Genomic DNA, 18,567 nt, shown 5'->3' with positions numbered 1-18,567 from the left:
ATTATCAATATTGTTTCCATTATTTGATTAATAAATGGGTAACAGTCGGCCATGAAAGGAAGATCTTCTGTTCATATTTTGTTACACACACTCATTATAATTTTTTTAATTAATTTAATTTATATTCATGTACAAGTGATATCATAATTTATAAAAAAAATTAGCGACTCAGTATAATCATTTTGAAACTATTATTAATTACAATATGATTTGATTATATTTACACGAAATTCATACCATAATTATGATAACGAATGAATGACTAAACTACAAATTCAAAATAATGAATAAAAAAAGAGAGAAAAACGAAATCAATAAAATGTGTTGACAAAAATTTGTGTGAAACGGTTTCACGAGTCGTATTTTGTGAGATATATATCTTATTTGGGTCATCAATGAAAAAATATTACTTTTTATTGTGAATATCGTTAGAGTTGATATGTCTCATAACATACCTACTCAAATGTGTTAGGCGCCAGATTTAAACACGCTAACAAGTGCTTACATACCAAGTTTTTCATCTCTTTTACGCTAACATTTAATATAGGATAGAGATAGAGATAGAAATAGAGATATTTCATTCCTTATCTATACTATATATATTATCTTATATAGTTTTAGGACATTTAGAATAATTAATTTTAGTGTCATGATATATTTTTTAAAATACTAACAAAATCCTTCTAAAATTATAAAGTACTTTATTTATTTTAACAAAAAATATTATAAAAACTATTTAAGTAATTGAGTAGGTCTCATGTGAGACGGGTCAATCCTATCCATATTCACAATAAAAATTAATACTTTTATCATAAAAAGTAATACTTTTTAATGGATGACCCAAATAAGAGATCCGTCTCACAAATATGACACGTAAGACCGTCTCACACAAGTTTTTACCTTAGTAATTTGTGTTTTTCTTTTATCGCTATCATATATACTGTTCAAAAATTTTTACACTACTAAAATATTTTCTTTAATCTTTATTCAAACTTTGGTGTTTTTAAATGATTATATCATTTTATTAAAAAAATTATTATAAAAAATATTAAATTTTAAATAACATAAAAATGTAAAACAAAAAAATCACATATATAAGTGGGGATTCGGGATAAATATATGGTGGAAAATGAGCCACGATATGGAAGGTAATGTCGCCTGATATAATATTATGTTTTTGTTTTTCAAGATATAATATAATATTAATTTTTGTTGACTTGATTATTATGATATAAATACAAGCACATCTACATCCTTCATTTGTTAAATATTTATTTCTATTACATATATAATACACGCTGAAAAAATGGCTCAAATTTCAAAAGATATGGTTCGCCCGATAGACAACTTTGCCCCAAGCCTATGGGGGGATCAGTTCTTGAAGTTTACATGCGATAATGAGGTAATTCGATTCTATTTCATATGTTTTTATAACTGACAAATACATGCATATATTGTATTGTTATTCTTAAGTTGTAATAATTATTCACAGGGATGTAGTTAGATTTTTTTTTATAATCATACCCTAAAAATGAAAAGCAAGCCATTCATCAACGAAATGTATTGCCAAGGATGAATCTTAAGCATTTTTCACTGCGCAATATGAATCTTAACATTTTACAATACTAACATTTCAAAGCACCGTGGCTTGTACATTTGAATCTTAAATATCAGAAAAATTTAAAACAGATGGATCCATGTGAAACAAGGAAAGAAAAATAAAAGAAAAAAAATATCTCAACCAATGCTAAAATGACAGACCTCTTTCACGCATAATTAGTAAATATTACTACTTGAAACACTTAGCTCCAAATTAACGCATAAGATTCTCATAAAAGCCATTCTACAACCAAACAATTTTCAGAAAATCCATTCAAACTACGACCAAAAAATTTTCTTTTGCACGCACCGCTAAGTAAACCAATTCATACTAAATGAATAATAATGCCTAGGAAATATTTACACAAATAAAAGTTCAATTACCTCAGTTTTTGCGGAAGACGAACCGCCAATATCTCTCATGTCAATCTCACTCCCCTCCGTATCCATTTGTTGGAGATGAAGATTTTTTGTGCAAAGAGAAGCCTTTGTGAGACGGCTATGAAATAGGCTGAAAGAAATGAGCTAAAGTGAGCTCAAAATTTTACTAAGAAGGGTAAAATTTAATACAAAAAAAAAAACCCAATACATATTACTACTTTCGGCCAAAATTTTAGCCTGGGCTGGAGCCCACCCCAGCCTTTGGGGTGGCACCGTCCCTGATTATTCATGTCAGAAGAGAAACAGTAACATAACGTTTGAGTTATTACACTGTTTAAAATATTGGAGTTGCACAATAACCATTAACTATAATTTTTCGTAAAACGCCAAGCGCTCAGTTCTACAATTAGTATCAAAATCTAGAGTCCACATGTTTGATTCTCATTGAATGTAAATAAGTTAAATTTGGGAAGGGAACATGAGGTTCAATAATTACCTCTATTTGAGAGAAATCGAATCGTGATACTTGAGCTTACTGCTCAATAATTGTCCCTTCCGGAAGAGAATTAGAAACATGACGCTTGAGCTGCTATGATATTTAAAATATTGAAGTATTTCCATTAGCATTAGGTATATTTTTTTATTGTACAATGACTCAAGTGTTTGATCGTACAAAAGAAACATTTTCTATCAAAATTTTATTACCCTATTAATCCAAAAGTTATCAGTTACAACAAAATAATATAGTTTTTCAATGCAGGAATAGATAATAAAATTATAAACCGACAAGATACCGCAAAATTTCTGGTTGGCATATTAAATATCCAAATTCAATAAATAACGTGTCGCATGGCTCTCTATGTATGAAATTTAGGCTCCTTGATTTAATATTATCATATCAAATTAAAGGGTTCTTGTACAAACTTATCTGTTGCAACCTTCAGAACATATAATCTAGTTGATGAATATATATATATATATATATATATATATATATATATATATATATATATATATATTTATATATATATATATATAAAAGGGTTCTTGTACAAACTTATCTGTTGCAACCTTCAGAACATATAATCTAGTTGATGAATATATCTTGTACAAACTTATCTGTTGCAACCTTCAGAACATATAATCTAGTTGATGAATATATATATATATATATATATATATATATATATATATATATATATATATTTTCCTGGTGTATCATTCTCTGCCTATGCTATATATATATATATATATATATATATATATATATATATAGCATAGGCAGAGAATGATACACCAGGAAAATAATTCAGAAAGTAACAAAGAAAGTAATTCAGAAAATAACAACGATGGTTCCCTATTAAAGGAAATATTAAAGGAAATCCACGAATATATGCAGAAAGTAATTTGCGGAAAATAATAAAATTCTTTAAGGCTGTGGTTCCTCCAGTTTCTGATGTATATAAACCTTTAAGGGGTCTATATACAGAGCATACTTTTGCAAAGAACTCCACGAATCTTAAAGAAGTAGGCGGTTTAACCAGCCATGAATGTAATTATATATATATATATATATATATATATATATATATATATATATATGAAAGAACACCAGAATTAAAAACAAAATTTTATTATTAACCTTTGGAATCAAATCTTTACATAAATGAAAGATACAAATCAAAAGGGTTTCGGATTTCTGGATAATGTTTAAAGGGATTTGGATCTGAGAAAGGGTTTCGGTATTTCTGGAAAATGGGTTGAAGGAATTTTGATCTGGAAATGAGTGGTAAAGAGAGAGAGGGAGAGAGAAAGAGAAGAGAGAAGAAGAGTAGTAAAATGTTTCGGTACCTTAATACCGAGAGTGAGTCCCTTTTATAGACTTTTTTAGGGGTATTTTCGGAATTTTATTTTTTATTTTTTTTTTAACACATGAAACTGTACATAAATACAAATACAAATACAATACTCAACAATCTAATACAGGAATTTATACAAGCATTTATACTCCACTATTTCCAAAAATCGGTCCAGGGTCATCTGGTCCAAGGAGGTCATCGTCTTCCAAATTGAGCGAATCATCAGAGGATTCTGACTTTCTTGAAGGTCCTGGTGAGAATTTCATTAATATAGCTTGCATTTCTTCAGGAGTTTTTGCAGATGCAAGCATTGCCGTCATATGGGATTTCTGTGCTAGGAATTCTGTATGTTGCCGTGTTGGAATCCTGTAAAGTGGTTTCTGAGTTGGGACTTTGGTATTTTTATTATTAACGATCCAATCTTGGACATTGGTAGCTGTAAGGCTCGGAGGAATTTTGAATTTGTCCCACCATTTAACTTTGAATCTTCTCTTAATTTGTAAAATTTTCTCATCTGAAAATTCAACAGTCCATGAAAGGACCCAGGGAAGATAGAATTTCATACAAAAAAGGGCAAGAGGATGGAATCGTTTTTCTTCTGCTGTTGGGGTATATTGGGTTCTAAAAAGATTAAATGAATGTTGGACAGGGTGTTTGAGTATCTCATAAGTGGATCCGAAATATTCCCACCATGTGTACCACCAAGCTGGGAATTTTTTGGGGTTACAAATCTTGGTATCAAAATAGAATAACCATGTATGCTTGTGTTTTTGGTTTTGAATTAAGAAGGAATTGTACCAGGCCTGTTGATAGTTCCAGTAGTCAAAAGGTGTTTCGAAAAATGAGGCTTCTTTATATTTTTCTGAGAATAATATGGGTTTTGAAAGATTATAGCCCCAGTCAATTGGAGCAATGACTTTTAGGATTTTGCAGGTGGAATAAGCGGGATCATTATGGCTTTGGTCTAGGTAGAAATTTTTAAACAATGCTGAGTCAGTAGTTTCCAGAATTGCTTGGTAGAAAAAAGGAGTCTTATTTACATTCCAAGGTTTATAATATCGACCTTTTCCAAAGTATTTCTGAAGTGTTTCAAATGGATCTTTTTCATGGAATCCTAATTCAACATGTATTATATTTTGCCAATTATTTTTCACAAAATAATCAGAAGGAGCGTTTAATGGTGGTTGTGTAAGAACAAGCTGGGAATTTGTAGTGTGATAGGTTTTTGAGGAATTATCTGAAAACGAAACAGTTTGGAAGGAATCTTTGGTAAGAATTTCTTTAGAAGGTTTTTTGTCGGAGCTTTCACTTGTCTGGGCTTTTTCAAGGGAATTTTTTATTTCAGGTGTTTGGAGAAAGGATTCAAGGAATTTGAGTCTTTTTTCCAAATCATCACTTACCTGTGGTTTTGATTGTGCAGTATCTTTAAGATCCTCTTCTTCTTCCTTTGTAACGATGTCATACCAGGTTTTGATTTTTTCTGGTTCAGTAGGGGTTTGAACAGGCTTTTTATCCTTTTTGGGTGGCATTTCTGTTTTGGAGAAATTCTCTTGTGAGGAAATCAGGTAAAGAATTTGTATCTCCTTTTATGAATTCGATTTCAAAATCAAATATGCTAAGAATAGCTTGTCATCTTGCAAAAATTTGTTTTGAGGCAAGATTTTGGACATCCTTTTGTAAAATTTCTTTTGCACTTTTACAATCTATTCTTAATAAAAAATTTTGATTTAAAAGATCACTCTGAAATTTTTGAACACATAAGACAATACTCAGAATTTCTTTCTTTATGGCTGAATAATTTTTCTGGGTATCATTCCAATGGGCAGAAGTGTACTGAACTATGTTTTCTTTATTCTCTTGTTTTTGTTTTAATATACCTCCATATCCTAAATCTGTTGCATCTGTCTCTACGATTTTTTGTAGGTTGGGATCTGCTATGTGAAGACATGGAATTTCTAACACTTGTTTTTTGATATTTTTTACGATTTCTGTATGTTTTTCTGTCCATGGTTTTGGGTTTTTTCTGAGTCTATCATGTAAGGGTTTTGCTATCTTATTGATATTTGGACAAAAATCTAGAACATAATTTAGGCTTCCTAAGAATCTTTGTAATTGGGTTTTATCGAGTATTTTGTCTGGAAATTTATTTGTAAATTCTAAAGATCTCTCAATGGGAGTTATAGTACCACGAGATATGTAATGACCTAAAAATCTTATTCTAGTCTGAAAACAGCTTATTTTTGATTTTGATACAACCAGACCATTTTGTTTTGTGACATAAAGAAATGTTTTTAGATGTTTAAAATGATCATCAACATTATTAGAGAATATTAATACATCATCAATGTAAACAATGCAAAATTTTGAATAATCATTATAGATTTCATTCATAATTCTTTGGAATTCAGAAGGAGCATTTTTAAGTCCGAAGGGCATTACATTCCATTCATATTGTCCAAAGGGAACTGTAAAAGCAGTTTTATATTTGTCTTTTTCAGAAATTTGTATTTGCCAAAATCCAGATTTCATATCGAATTTAGAAAATATATAAGCATTATGGAGTTTTTGTAATAAGTCTTTTTTATTTGGTATTGGATATCTGATCCATTTTAACGCTTTATTTAATGGTTTTTAATTAATTACTAATCTGGGTTTTCCTCTTTCAATTTCTGAATTTTTATTAACATAAAAGGCAGCACAACTCCAAGGAGATCTAGATCTAGAAATTAATCCTTTTTCTTCTAAATCTTGAATTTCTTTTTTACAATGTTCTTCTAATTCAGAATTCATTTGGATTGGTCTTGCTTTAGTTGGTATTTGTCTGTCATTGAAATCTTCTTCATAGGGGAGATCAACAATATGTTCTTTTCTGTTCCAAAAAGCATTAGGAATTTCTGAACAGACTTCTGTTTCTAATATTTTTAGGAATTTTTGAATTTTATTTTGAATTTCTTTTGTTTCTATTTGGTTTTGTATTCTTTTTAAAGAAACATCTTTTTTAAGATTTTCTAATTGAAAAGTTTTTCCTTGGATTATAGTATTAATATTATTTTCATAGATTGAACATGCTTTTATTAAGTTAAGGTTTCTAGTTCGGGGTTTTTCTAAAAATTCAAATTTTAATTTTTTATGATTGATTTTAGAAGAAATAGAATCATTGTTAACTTTATATGGGGTAATTAAACTAATAAAAGGAGTTCCTAATATTACAGTGTGATGAATATCATTTACTAAGACAAAAGTAGTCTTAATGTAAATACCATTATTTATTATTGATGCGTCTGTTTTGAATTTACATTTAATCTTGAATTGTTAGCAGCTGAAAGTTTTTCTTGTGTTTTTTGTTGGAATTCAGTGGGTATTATTCCCGATTTAATACAATTTAAATCTGCACCAGTATCAAATAAGGCTATTGTATTCATTTTGAAATTTTCTGAAAATACTAGATTTATTTTTAAGATGTATTTTCTAGAAGTTATTTCTCTTAAAACAAAAAGAAAATCTTCAGGAATTTTTTCAATATTTTGAACGTTTTGGGTTTCATCGTTTTCTGTTTCTGAGGAACTCTCAATATTTATATTTTGTAAGATTAGTTTTATTGCTTCAGTATTTTGAATCTGTTTTTCTTTTAATTCTCTTATTTCTAATTTTATTTCTTTTATATCTTTTTGTAAGTCTTGGATTGTGATTCCTTTATCCTTTTTTCTTTTTTCTAATATTTCAGTTAAGTCGTAAGTATTTTTTGAAGTACTTGGGGATTTTTTATTTTCTTCTTTGTCATTAAGAGATTTTAAAATTTTTTCTAAATATTCTTTTTGGATTGTTGGGTCGTTAATATTTTTCAATATATCTAAAAGAAGTGATTGATCTCTGGTGAGCATATTGATTTGTTTTTCAGAATCACTACTAGTTATGATTTCATCAATTAATGATTCATCAGTATTGGTAGAGTATTCAGTTTCTGAGTTTCCTTCAGAAGAATCAATTAAGAGATTTGAAATTTTATTTAATATTTCTTCTTCTAATTCTAATTCATTTAATTTCCTATTTAATCTACAATAATTTGCCGTATGACCTTTCTTATGGCATCTATAACATTCAATATCTTTGAAGGATTTTTTGAATTCTTGTTTGTTATTTTTAAATTTTCTAAATGGTTTTCTTCTTGGTTTTTTATAAAATTCTTCTTTCGGATTAAAATTATCTTTTTGATTTCTTCTAAAGTTTTTCTTATAGGGTTTTTTATGTATTTTTTGACAATTTTCAGAGCATTTTGTTAAGGGTGGTTTATTAGTATTTATATCAAATTGATTACAAAAAGTTCCCAATTCTTGTTTTGTTCTTTTCATTTCCCATTTTAGATGTTTTTGTAACTTTAAATCTTGGCATATTTTTAGCCCTTCTTGTTGGGTTAGACTAATTAATTGACCATAAGTATATTCATTATATGCTATAATTTGTTTACCACTGTTTTCTCTAATTTTATTTCTTACCTTATCTCCTAGAAGAGTTGTTAAGCCTGCAAGGAATTTTTCTTTCCAAAATGGTTGATTAGAATCTTCTCTAAGCATTATTCTAGTTAAAAAAGTATTTTTATACCATTGAAAATTACTTAATTTTTTACATTTCAGATTTGATAGGAGTTCTGCATTTTTATCTTTTAGATGTGAAGGATCTCCAATAAAATGTAATGAAATCGTTAATATTAAAGTTGCAACAACATCTTGTTGCGGATTACCATTTTCATCTAGAATTGATATTCCTTCCTCATCTGTTTTTATAGAATTTAAAATATCTTCTTGTTGTTGGTTTGTGAGATAATAATCCCACCAACCTTTTATTTGACCAGAGAATCCAGCAATGAGGAGCTCAGCAATAGTTTTATCTTGAGTTCCGATTTGGGTTTTATAGGCATTTGCAGCCATAGTCATTTGTTGTAATAAATTCAGAATGTTGTATTCTGTCATACCATCTATATTCCAATTATAGACTGAAGATGCCTTAAAATTTGGTTGGGTCAATGGTTTAACTACTCCTAAATCAGGAGCAGGAATAATTTGTAGGGATTGATCCCAACTTATTTTATTGATTTTTGTAGAATTTTGGAATTGTTCGATAGTTTCACTAATATCAGAATCTTGACTTAAAGTATTTATTCTAGGGACCGATGAAGGTGAATCTGGAACAGTTTGATTCATTGTTTCATTAGAACCGCTGGTTGTTGCCATTATTCTACTTAATTGATCTTGAATGTTTTTTATAAATTCAGACTTATTATCTTGAATATTTTTTACACTAGGTTTAGATATTTGGTAAGGTTTAAAAATGGGATTTTTAAGTTTAGTGTCAATGTTTTCAGGGTTTATTATCGGTTGCTTTTGTAAATATTTTTCTAATTTGTCTAATTGCTTTCCTATAGTATTTAAATTAACATTTGTGAAATTATTTTGTGTTATAATATTTTTTATATTAACCTTATCATTTTCTCCTGGATTTTTTATTGGAATAGCTTCTATTTGTTGATTTTGTATATTTATTTTAATTCCTTGTAAAGGAGGATGATTAGATTGGATTGTCCTAGTATCAGTTATTGTTTGCCATTCTTGTGTTTTATTTCTTATTGTAACGGGATTTATACTTTTAGAAAAGGGATATTTTAATGAATTTTGAGAAGCATATATTTCAAACCAGTCAAAAAATAAAATATGTATTTTATTTATTTTTATAAATTCATAAAATTCTTCTTGAATAACTTTTCTAGAATTTATAAAGTGTTGGAAAAACCATATTCTTTTTTCCATATTATGTTTGGCATAAAAATCATCATGTAATATTTTTTTATTTATTTTAAATTCTTTTTCTATAACATTTAATTCATTTGTAATGTTTTCTGTAATTGCAGAAAATGTTGGACTAGTTGGTTCTTGATATGATTCTGAATTATGAAATTGTTTTTGAGAGCTTTCTTCTTTTATTTTCGTATAGATTGGTCTAGGAATTTCAGAGGCATAATCTACATTTCTTAAAACTGAATTAGGTAAATCTGAAGTAGAATATCTAGGTTGTGTTTTATAGGGAGAAATATTTATGACCGAAGGGATTTGTGATATTCTTCCTAGATCTATGGTATCTGTAATAGATGATTCATCGTATCTATTGCTACTACCAGATTTTCGATTAAATGAGAGTTTAACTTTTCCATCTGCGTATTGAGTTATTTCTTTTAGTTGAGTATTTGTTTCTATGTGTCCTATAGGTTCTGGATTAATAGCACCTTCTAAGATCCATTCTTCAGGTAGTGTTATATCTTTCCATTGAATTGGTTTTGGAATTACAGTATTGGATTTTCCTAAATATGTTTGTAATAATAGGGTTTCTCCTTTCTTACTATGATATTTTACTTTTGTAGCAAAGGCAGAATTCATAGCCTTGTAATGGATTCTAAAAATGACAGCAACCGGAATTGATCCTTTAAGCATATTATAATTATGAGTTTTTATTTGTAAGACTAAGGATTTTAAAATGTTTTTATCGTTTAGAGATACAGAGAAGTTAGGATAACAATCAAAAGAAATTGGTCCGGTACACAGACTGGATTCAACAGAACTTAATAATGAATCTTCGAAATTTGTGAATCTGGCATCTCTTAAAATAGTAAGGATGGAAGTATTTAATCCTTCCTTAGTTAAGGGTTTTATTCCTACTTGAACTAAACCTATATGAATATATTTATAATTTTTATCTTTGTGTTTTTGTAAGGAATTTTGAGATAATAAATTAATTGTTTCAAAAGGTTTAGTAAGTTGTATATCTCTTTCTTCTGTTTTAATCGTGAAATCAGATTTAAATATTTGGAATCTGGAGTATTTGTAAATCTGATCTTTATTTATTCTAGGAATTTCCCAGTTATCAATAGATTTATAAAAATCTTCTATAATTATTTCTTCGGCATTAATTATTTTATTATTATCATAAAAAGATGTACCAGCAGAGTTTAGAGAGGTAGATCTAGAGAAAATTGAATCCATAATTAAAAATTTTATCTTGAAATAAAATTTCTCTCTACAATCCTAAGCAATTCTTAGGGTTAACGGCCTTAAAGGACTTACTACCCAGACTTTCTTAGGCAAAACACTCAAGAGATCTTAAATTTCTAGACTTAATTTTTTATTAAAGATTTTATTTTCTATAAACACACACCCCCCGTGGCTCTGATACCATAGGCAGAGAATGATACACCAGGAAAATAATTCAGAAAGTAACAAAGAAAGTAATTCAGAAAATAACAACGATGGTTCCCTATTAAAGGAAATATTAAAGGAAATCCACGAATATATGCAGAAAGTAATTTGCGGAAAATAATAAAATTCTTTAAGGCTGTGGTTCATGACAAATACCAACTAAAGCAAGACCAATCCAAATGAATTCTGAATTAGAAGAACATTGTAAAAAAGAAATTCAAGATTTAGAAGAAAAAGGATTAATTTCTAAATCTAGATCTCCTTGGAGTTGTGCTGCCTTTTATGTTAATAAAAATTCAGAAATTGAAAGAGGAACACCTAGATTAGTAATTAATTACAAACCATTAAATAAAGCGTTAAAATGGATCAGATATCCAATACCAAATAAAAAAGACTTATTACAAAAACTCCATAATGCTTATATATTTTCTAAATTCGATATGAAATCTGGATTTTGGCAAATACAAATTTCTGAAAAAGACAAATATAAAACTGCTTTTACAGTTCCCTTTGGACAATATGAATGGAATGTAATGCCCTTCGGACTTAAAAATGCTCCTTCTGAATTCCAAAGAATTATGAATGAAATCTATAATGATTATTCAAAATTTTGCATTGTTTACATTGATGATGTATTAATATTCTCTAATAATGTTGATGATCATTTTAAACATCTAAAAACATTTCTTTATGTCACAAAACAAAATGGTCTGGTTGTATCAAAATCAAAAATAAGCTGTTTTCAGACTAGAATAAGATTTTTAGGTCATTACATATCTCGTGGTACTATAACTCCCATTGAGAGATCTTTAGAATTTACAAATAAATTTCCAGACAAAATACTCGATAAAACCCAATTACAAAGATTCTTAGGAAGCCTAAATTATGTTCTAGATTTTTGTCCAAATATCAATAAGATAGCAAAACCCTTACATGATAGACTCAGAAAAAACCCAAAACCATGGACAAAAAAACATACAGAAATCGTAAAAAATATCAAAAAACAAGTGTTAGAAATTCCATGTCTTCACATAGCAGATCCCAACCTACAAAAAATCGTAGAGACAGATGCATCAGATTTAGGATATGGAGGTATATTAAAACAAAAACAAGAGAATAAAGAAAACATAGTTCAGTACACTTCTGCCCATTGGAATGATACCCAGAAAAATTATTCAGCCATAAAGAAAGAAATTCTGAGTATTGTCTTATGTGTTCAAAAATTTCAGAGTGATCTTTTAAATCAAAAATTTTTATTAAGAATAGATTGTAAAAGTGGAAAAGAAATTTTACAAAAGGATGTCCAAAATCTTGCCTCAAAACAAATTTTTGCAAGATGGCAAACTATTCTTAGCATATTTGATTTTGAAATCGAATTCATAAAAGGAGATACAAATTCTTTACCTGATTTCCTCACAAGAGAATTTCTCCAAAACAGAAATGCCACCCAAAAAGGATAAAAAGCCTGTTCAAACCCCTACTGAACCAGAAAAAATCAAAACCTGGTATGACATCGTTACAAAGGAAGAAGAAGAGGATCTTAAAGATACTGCACAATCAAAACCACAGGTAAGTGATGATTTGGAAAAAAGACTCAAATTCCTTGAATCCTTTCTCCAAACACCTGAAATAAAAAATTCCCTTGAAAAAGCCCAGACAAGTGAAAGCTCCGACAAAAAACCTTCTAAAGAAATTCTTACCAAAGATTCCTTCCAAACTGTTTCGTTTTCAGATAATTCCTCAAAAACCTATCACACTACAAATTCCCAGCTTGTTCTTACACAACCACCATTAAACGCTCCTTCTGATTATTTTGTGAAAAATAATTGGCAAAATATAATACATGTTGAATTAGGATTCCATGAAAAAGATCCATTTGAAACACTTCAGAAATACTTTGGAAAAGGTCGATATTATAAACCTTGGAATGTAAATAAGACTCCTTTTTTCTACCAAGCAATTCTGGAAACTACTGACTCAGCATTGTTTAAAAATTTCTACCTAGACCAAAGCCATAATGATCCCGCTTATTCCACCTGCAAAATCCTAAAAGTCATTGCTCCAATTGACTGGGGCTATAATCTTTCAAAACTCATATTATTCCCAGAAAAATATAAAGAAGCCTCATTTTTCGAAACACCTTTTGACTACTGGGACTATCAACAGGCCTGGTACAATTCCTTCTTAATTCAAAACCAAAAACACAAGCATACATGGTTATTCTATTTTGATACCAAGATTTGTAACCCCAAAAAATTCCCAGCTTGGTGGTACACATGGTGGGAATATTTCGGATCCACTTATGAGATACTCAAACACCCTGTCCAACATTCATTTAATCTTTTTAGAACCCAATATACCCCAACAGCAGAAGAAAAACGATTCCATCCTCTTGCCCTTTTTTGTATGAAATTCTATCTTCCCTGGGTCCTTTCATGGACTGTTGAATTTTCAGATGAGAAAATTTTACAAATTAAGAGAAGATTCAAAGTTAAATGGTGGGACAAATTCAAAATTCCTCCGAGCCTTACAGCTACCAATGTCCAAGATTGGATCGTTAATAATAAAAATACCAAAGTCCCAACTCAGAAACCACTTTACAGGATTCCAACACGGCAACATACAGAATTCCTAGCACAGAAATCCCATATGACGGCAATGCTTGCATCTGCAAAAACTCCTGAAGAAATGCAAGCTATATTAATGAAATTCTCACCAGGACCTTCAAGAAAGTCAGAATCCTCTGATGATTCGCTCAATTTGGAAGACGATGACCTCCTTGGACCAGATGACCCTGGACCGATTTTTGGAAATAGTGGAGTATAAATGCTTGTATAAATTCCTGTATTAGATTGTTGAGTATTGTATTTGTATTTGTATTTATGTACAGTTTCATGTGTTAAAAAAAAAATAAAAAATAAAATTCCGAAAATACCCCTAAAAAAGTCTATAAAAGGGGACTCACTCTCGGTATTAAGGTACCGAAACATTTTACTACTCTCTACCCATATCTCTCTTCTTCTCTCTTCTCTTTCTCTCTCCCTCTCTCTCTTTACCACTCATTTCCAGATCAAAATTCCTTCAACCCATTTTCCAGAAATACCGAAACCCTTTCTCAGATCCAAATCCCTTTAAACATTATCCAGAAATCCGAAACCCTTTTGATTTGTATCTTTCATTTATGTAAAGATTTGATTCCAAAGGTTAGTAATAAAATTTTGTTTTTAATTCTGGTGTTCTTTCATATATATATATATATATATATATATATATAATTACATTCATGGCTGGTTAAACCGCCTACTTCTTTAAGATTCGTGGAGTTCTTTGCAAAAGTATGCTCTGTATATAGACCCCTTAAAGGTTTATATACATCAGAAACTGGAGGAACCACAGCCTTAAAGAATTTTATTATTTTCCGCAAATTACTTTCTGCATATATTCGTGGATTTCCTTTAATATTTCCTTTAATAGGGAACCATCGTTGTTATTTTCTGAATTACTTTCTTTGTTACTTTCTGAATTATTTTCCTGGTGTATATATATATATATATATATATATATATATATATATATATATATATATATATATACAGTTTTGATATCTTGCACACCTACCGTGCACACATATGTGAGCACCGATGAGGTGTCACTCACCCATTGGATATGATGAAATATAGAAAAATTGCGCATCCAATGGATGAGTGACACCTCATCGGTGCTCACAAAGGTGTGCACGGTAGGAGTGCAGGATATCTAAACTATATATATATATATATATATATATATATATATCTATATATATATATATAAATAAATTACTATGCAACTAAGGATTAATTGATTAAATTTATGCAGATAGCAGAAAAATATTCCAAGGAAATCGATTTGTTGAAAGTTGAGGTGAAGATTAATTTGACAAATCCAGAGAGTAAAGTGGTGGACACCATGAATTTGATCGATAAACTTGAACGCCTAGGCATTTCTTATCACTTTGAAGACGAAGTTGAACAAAAATTGGAACAATATTTTGGTCTGAGTACAAATTACAAAGATGAAGCCTATGACTTAAACACAGTTTCACTTCATTTTCGATTATTCAGGCAACATGGACTTCACTTAACTTCTGGTATGTGTCAATACCTCCCTCATGTGTTTACATTCGTGTATAATATAAAAATAAAATAATTTCTCTCTTATAAAATTTACATAGAAAATGTTTCCCATTTTTACGAGAAATTGTTTACTTTCTTTATAGCATGGATGCGACGGAATGTGCCACAATATTTAATCTTTATTAGGTAAAAATACAAAATTCGTTAATAAATTTTTTTTTTATCTAAAGCATTGGAAAATTTAGTTTGGTCTTCGTCCAATAAGTTTAAAGTTTTTAATTTTAGCCATTTTTCTTGGACATCTAATGTGATATCGGACTCGTTGGTAATGTACAACTCTGTGTCAATATATGATGTCACGTCGCACACCAGCAGAAAACTATTTGAAAAGGAAAAAGGGAACCAAGTTATTATAGTTAGCCTGAAATTAAATGATTTAGAGGATAAACAAGCAAATTAAAATACGCATACTAATGGGTTGTATTTTTATTGTCCCGTCTTGATTATATCATGCAAACTCGAGCATGAGGAGGAGATGGGACAATTATCTTTAAAAGATACGACAACTATTTATTGTAATTTATGTTTCGATCAGGAATTTTTAACAAATTCAGAGACAGCGCTGGAAAATTCGATGAGTCGCTTAAAACTGATGTCAAGGGCTTGTTGAGCTTGTATGAAGCAGCACATTTGAGAAAGCACAATGAAGATATACTCGAAGATGCACTTGTTTTCACAACTGATTGTCTCAAGTCTATGGCCCCAAACCTCAAACCACCCCTCAAGAAACAAGTCGAACATGCCCTCATGCAACCGTTACATTTTGGGTATCAAAGATTTGAGTCATACCATTACATCTCTGTCTGTGAAGATGATGAATATTCTAGAAATGAATCGCTTCTCCAGTTTGCCAAATTAGACTATAATGCAGTGCAAATGCTGCACAAACAAGAACTCTGTGAACTCTCAAGGTAATGTTACTTTGTCGTCCATAAAGTAATGAGGAAAGTAAAGAGAGTCATCTCACTTTTGAAGGGTAAATTTTTACAGTTACATATAATCTATAGTTTTCGTCATCTTATAACATATTAAACATTTTGGTGATTGTGTTCTAGAGCTCAACTAGACTAGCATTTTAGTCGGCATACATTTTGTTTACTTCTTCTTGTTATTTTACAGGTGGTGGAGAGAGTTGAACCTTATGTCTAAACTTCCTTATGCTAGAGATAGACTTGTTGAGTGCTATTTCTGGACTGTGGGAACATATCATTTGCCTAGGTATTCTCGCGGTCGAGTCATGCTGGCGAAAATAATCAAAATGTTATCTTTAGTCGATGATACATTTGATGCTTATGGTACAATTGAAGAACTAGAGGCCTTTACTATGGCAATTCGAAGGTAAAAGAAAGCACTAATAGCTCTAGTAAATATGAATTTATCTGCTTCATGTGGTCATATTGTCTATAGTTTTGAGTCATTTAACCACTTCTCATTGGTTGGCTAAACGAGTTTGAAGATTGAAATTTATAACAACTATTCCACATGCTTTTATTGTCATTTTGATTTTTGGTTGTTTCAGGTGGGATTTTAAAGAGGTTGATCTACTACCAGAATATATGAAACCACTTTATACCGCCGTCTTGAAACTCTTCGGAGAATTTAAGGAAGAATTAGCAACAGAAGAAAGATCTTATGCTGTAGATTATACCATAAATGCAGTATGACTTTTTCATTTCAAATGACTAAATAAATCATTTCTTCTTATCTAATCAACATATAATTAACATGGATTTTGATACTATGATATTTAGTTGAAAGAACAAGTGAGGAGCTACAATGTCGAGGCCAAGTGGTTTATTGAAGGTTATTCGCCACCATTTTCCGAGTACCTTAGCAATGCTCTAACAACTGGCACTTGCCACTTTCTTTCGAATGGATCATTAATGGGAATGGATTTGGCCACTAGGATGGAATTCGAATGGCTAAATATGATGCCAAGGATGCTTAGAGCATGCCAAGAAATTGGTAGATTACTCGATGATATTGCTTCATACAAGGTACAAATGACCATGATTCCCGTTATTCTTTCTAATCCGTAAGAATTGATTACTTCAAATATATCTTCATTCGTGAAAATGATTAATATAAGTTGTTATTTAAATTGTATCACAAATACATACTTTAGAAAATTTTCCCTCATAAACCAATGTACTGTCTGTGTGTTATAGTCATCACTCTGTTTAGAGCATAACCACTTATTTTAATTATCATATTATTGTAGATTGAGAAAAGAAGAGGCCAAAATTCCACCGGCATCGACTGCTACATTAAGGAAAATGGTGTGGCATTGGAAGAGGCAATACATAAGATTGAAGAAATGGTTGTAGATGCATGGAAGGATATTAATGAGAATTTCAAGAAACCATTTCCATGTTCGAAAGCCGTCCTTTTGATAATCCTCAACTTGGCAAGGACGTCAGATGTAACATACAAGAACTATGAAGATGGATATACTGAACCGGAAAAGGTTTTAAAACCCCTCATTGTTGCCATGTTTGTTGAACCCTTTAAGATTCAGACATTTTAAATCATGATGCGACTCATGAAGTGTTGCAAGAAAAAAATCCTTTTATTTGTGTTATTTTTTAAAGTTTTTTGTGGGGATGTTTGTTTCTGTAATATATATGTTTGATCAAGAATGTTATCTATTTGTGTTATTTTTTAAAGTTTTTTGTGGGGATGTTTGTTTCTGTAAAATATATATGTTTGATCAAGAATGTTATCTTTTAATAAATGTAAAACAATGAGTGATCAATTTCTCCCATGTATGTTATATATTTTTAAGTTGTCGCGTCAACTTTGAAACTATACACATTTATATTATGAAAATTTTAGTGTGTATTTGTATTTTTATGGTTTTTATGCTCTATATATATATATATATATCAAATTTTAATCATAGTCCACCACATTTACTTTTAGTCTAATTATGCTCTTGTTTTTCGATGTGGCAGAGATGTGACTCTCACATGTATAATGTACAAATCAACATTTTTGATGAAAAATGATTAAAATTGTCAAAAATTTTATACATTTGAGACTAAGACTAAATTTTAAAACATAGAAGAAGAAAATTGAGAATAGACAAACATACAAAATGAAATTTACATTTTCCCTATTATCAATCATCTAAAGAATTTAATTGTTGACATGCATATTTATATGAGGACGAAGATGTTTTGAGAATCTAATAGGAAATCGAACAACATTTAATGAGTAGCTTCACTGGACTACTGAAAATAAACAAGTGTGAAAACAATTCGGGTTGAATGGTGATAAATTATATGTTCAACGCCGACGACAATTAACAAG

The 18,567-nt window shown here is 29.9% G+C and overlaps 1 protein-coding gene across 1 annotated transcript; it reads left to right on the top strand.

Moving 5' to 3' along the window:
* Positions 1 to 1,241: 1,241 nt before the first annotated feature.
* On the top strand, positions 1,242 to 18,052 carry LOC140827795 (germacrene A synthase-like). The gene is made up of 7 exons (XM_073190640.1): positions 1,242 to 1,402; positions 14,939 to 15,209; positions 15,791 to 16,166; positions 16,375 to 16,593; positions 16,775 to 16,913; positions 17,007 to 17,252; positions 17,477 to 18,052. The coding sequence occupies exons 1-7, from the start codon at positions 1,307 to 1,309 to the stop codon at positions 17,780 to 17,782; spliced, it is 1,653 nt and encodes a 550-aa protein (XP_073046741.1). The 5' UTR covers positions 1,242 to 1,306; the 3' UTR covers positions 17,783 to 18,052.
* Positions 18,053 to 18,567: the final 515 nt, after the last annotated feature.

Source organism: Primulina eburnea, chromosome 3 (genome assembly GCF_022965805.1).
Source record: "Primulina eburnea isolate SZY01 chromosome 3, ASM2296580v1, whole genome shotgun sequence".
In the NCBI taxonomy this organism is placed as follows: domain Eukaryota; kingdom Viridiplantae; phylum Streptophyta; class Magnoliopsida; order Lamiales; family Gesneriaceae; genus Primulina; species Primulina eburnea.
This window is presented reverse-complemented; position numbering and strand designations above follow the sequence as displayed.

What these genes read in the sequence shown, in the direction of transcription:
- LOC140827795 (XM_073190640.1), top strand. Translation starts at nt 1,307, where the DNA reads ATGGCTCAAATTTCAAAAGATATGGTTCGCCCGATAGACAACTTTGCC. An exon ending in GAACTCTGTGAACTCTCAAG is followed by an intron (nt 16,167 to 16,374) that starts GTAATGTTACTT and finishes GTTATTTTACAG; the next exon opens with GTGGTGGAGAGAGTTGAACC. An exon ending in TTTACTATGGCAATTCGAAG is followed by an intron (nt 16,594 to 16,774) that starts GTAAAAGAAAGC and finishes TGGTTGTTTCAG; the next exon opens with GTGGGATTTTAAAGAGGTTG.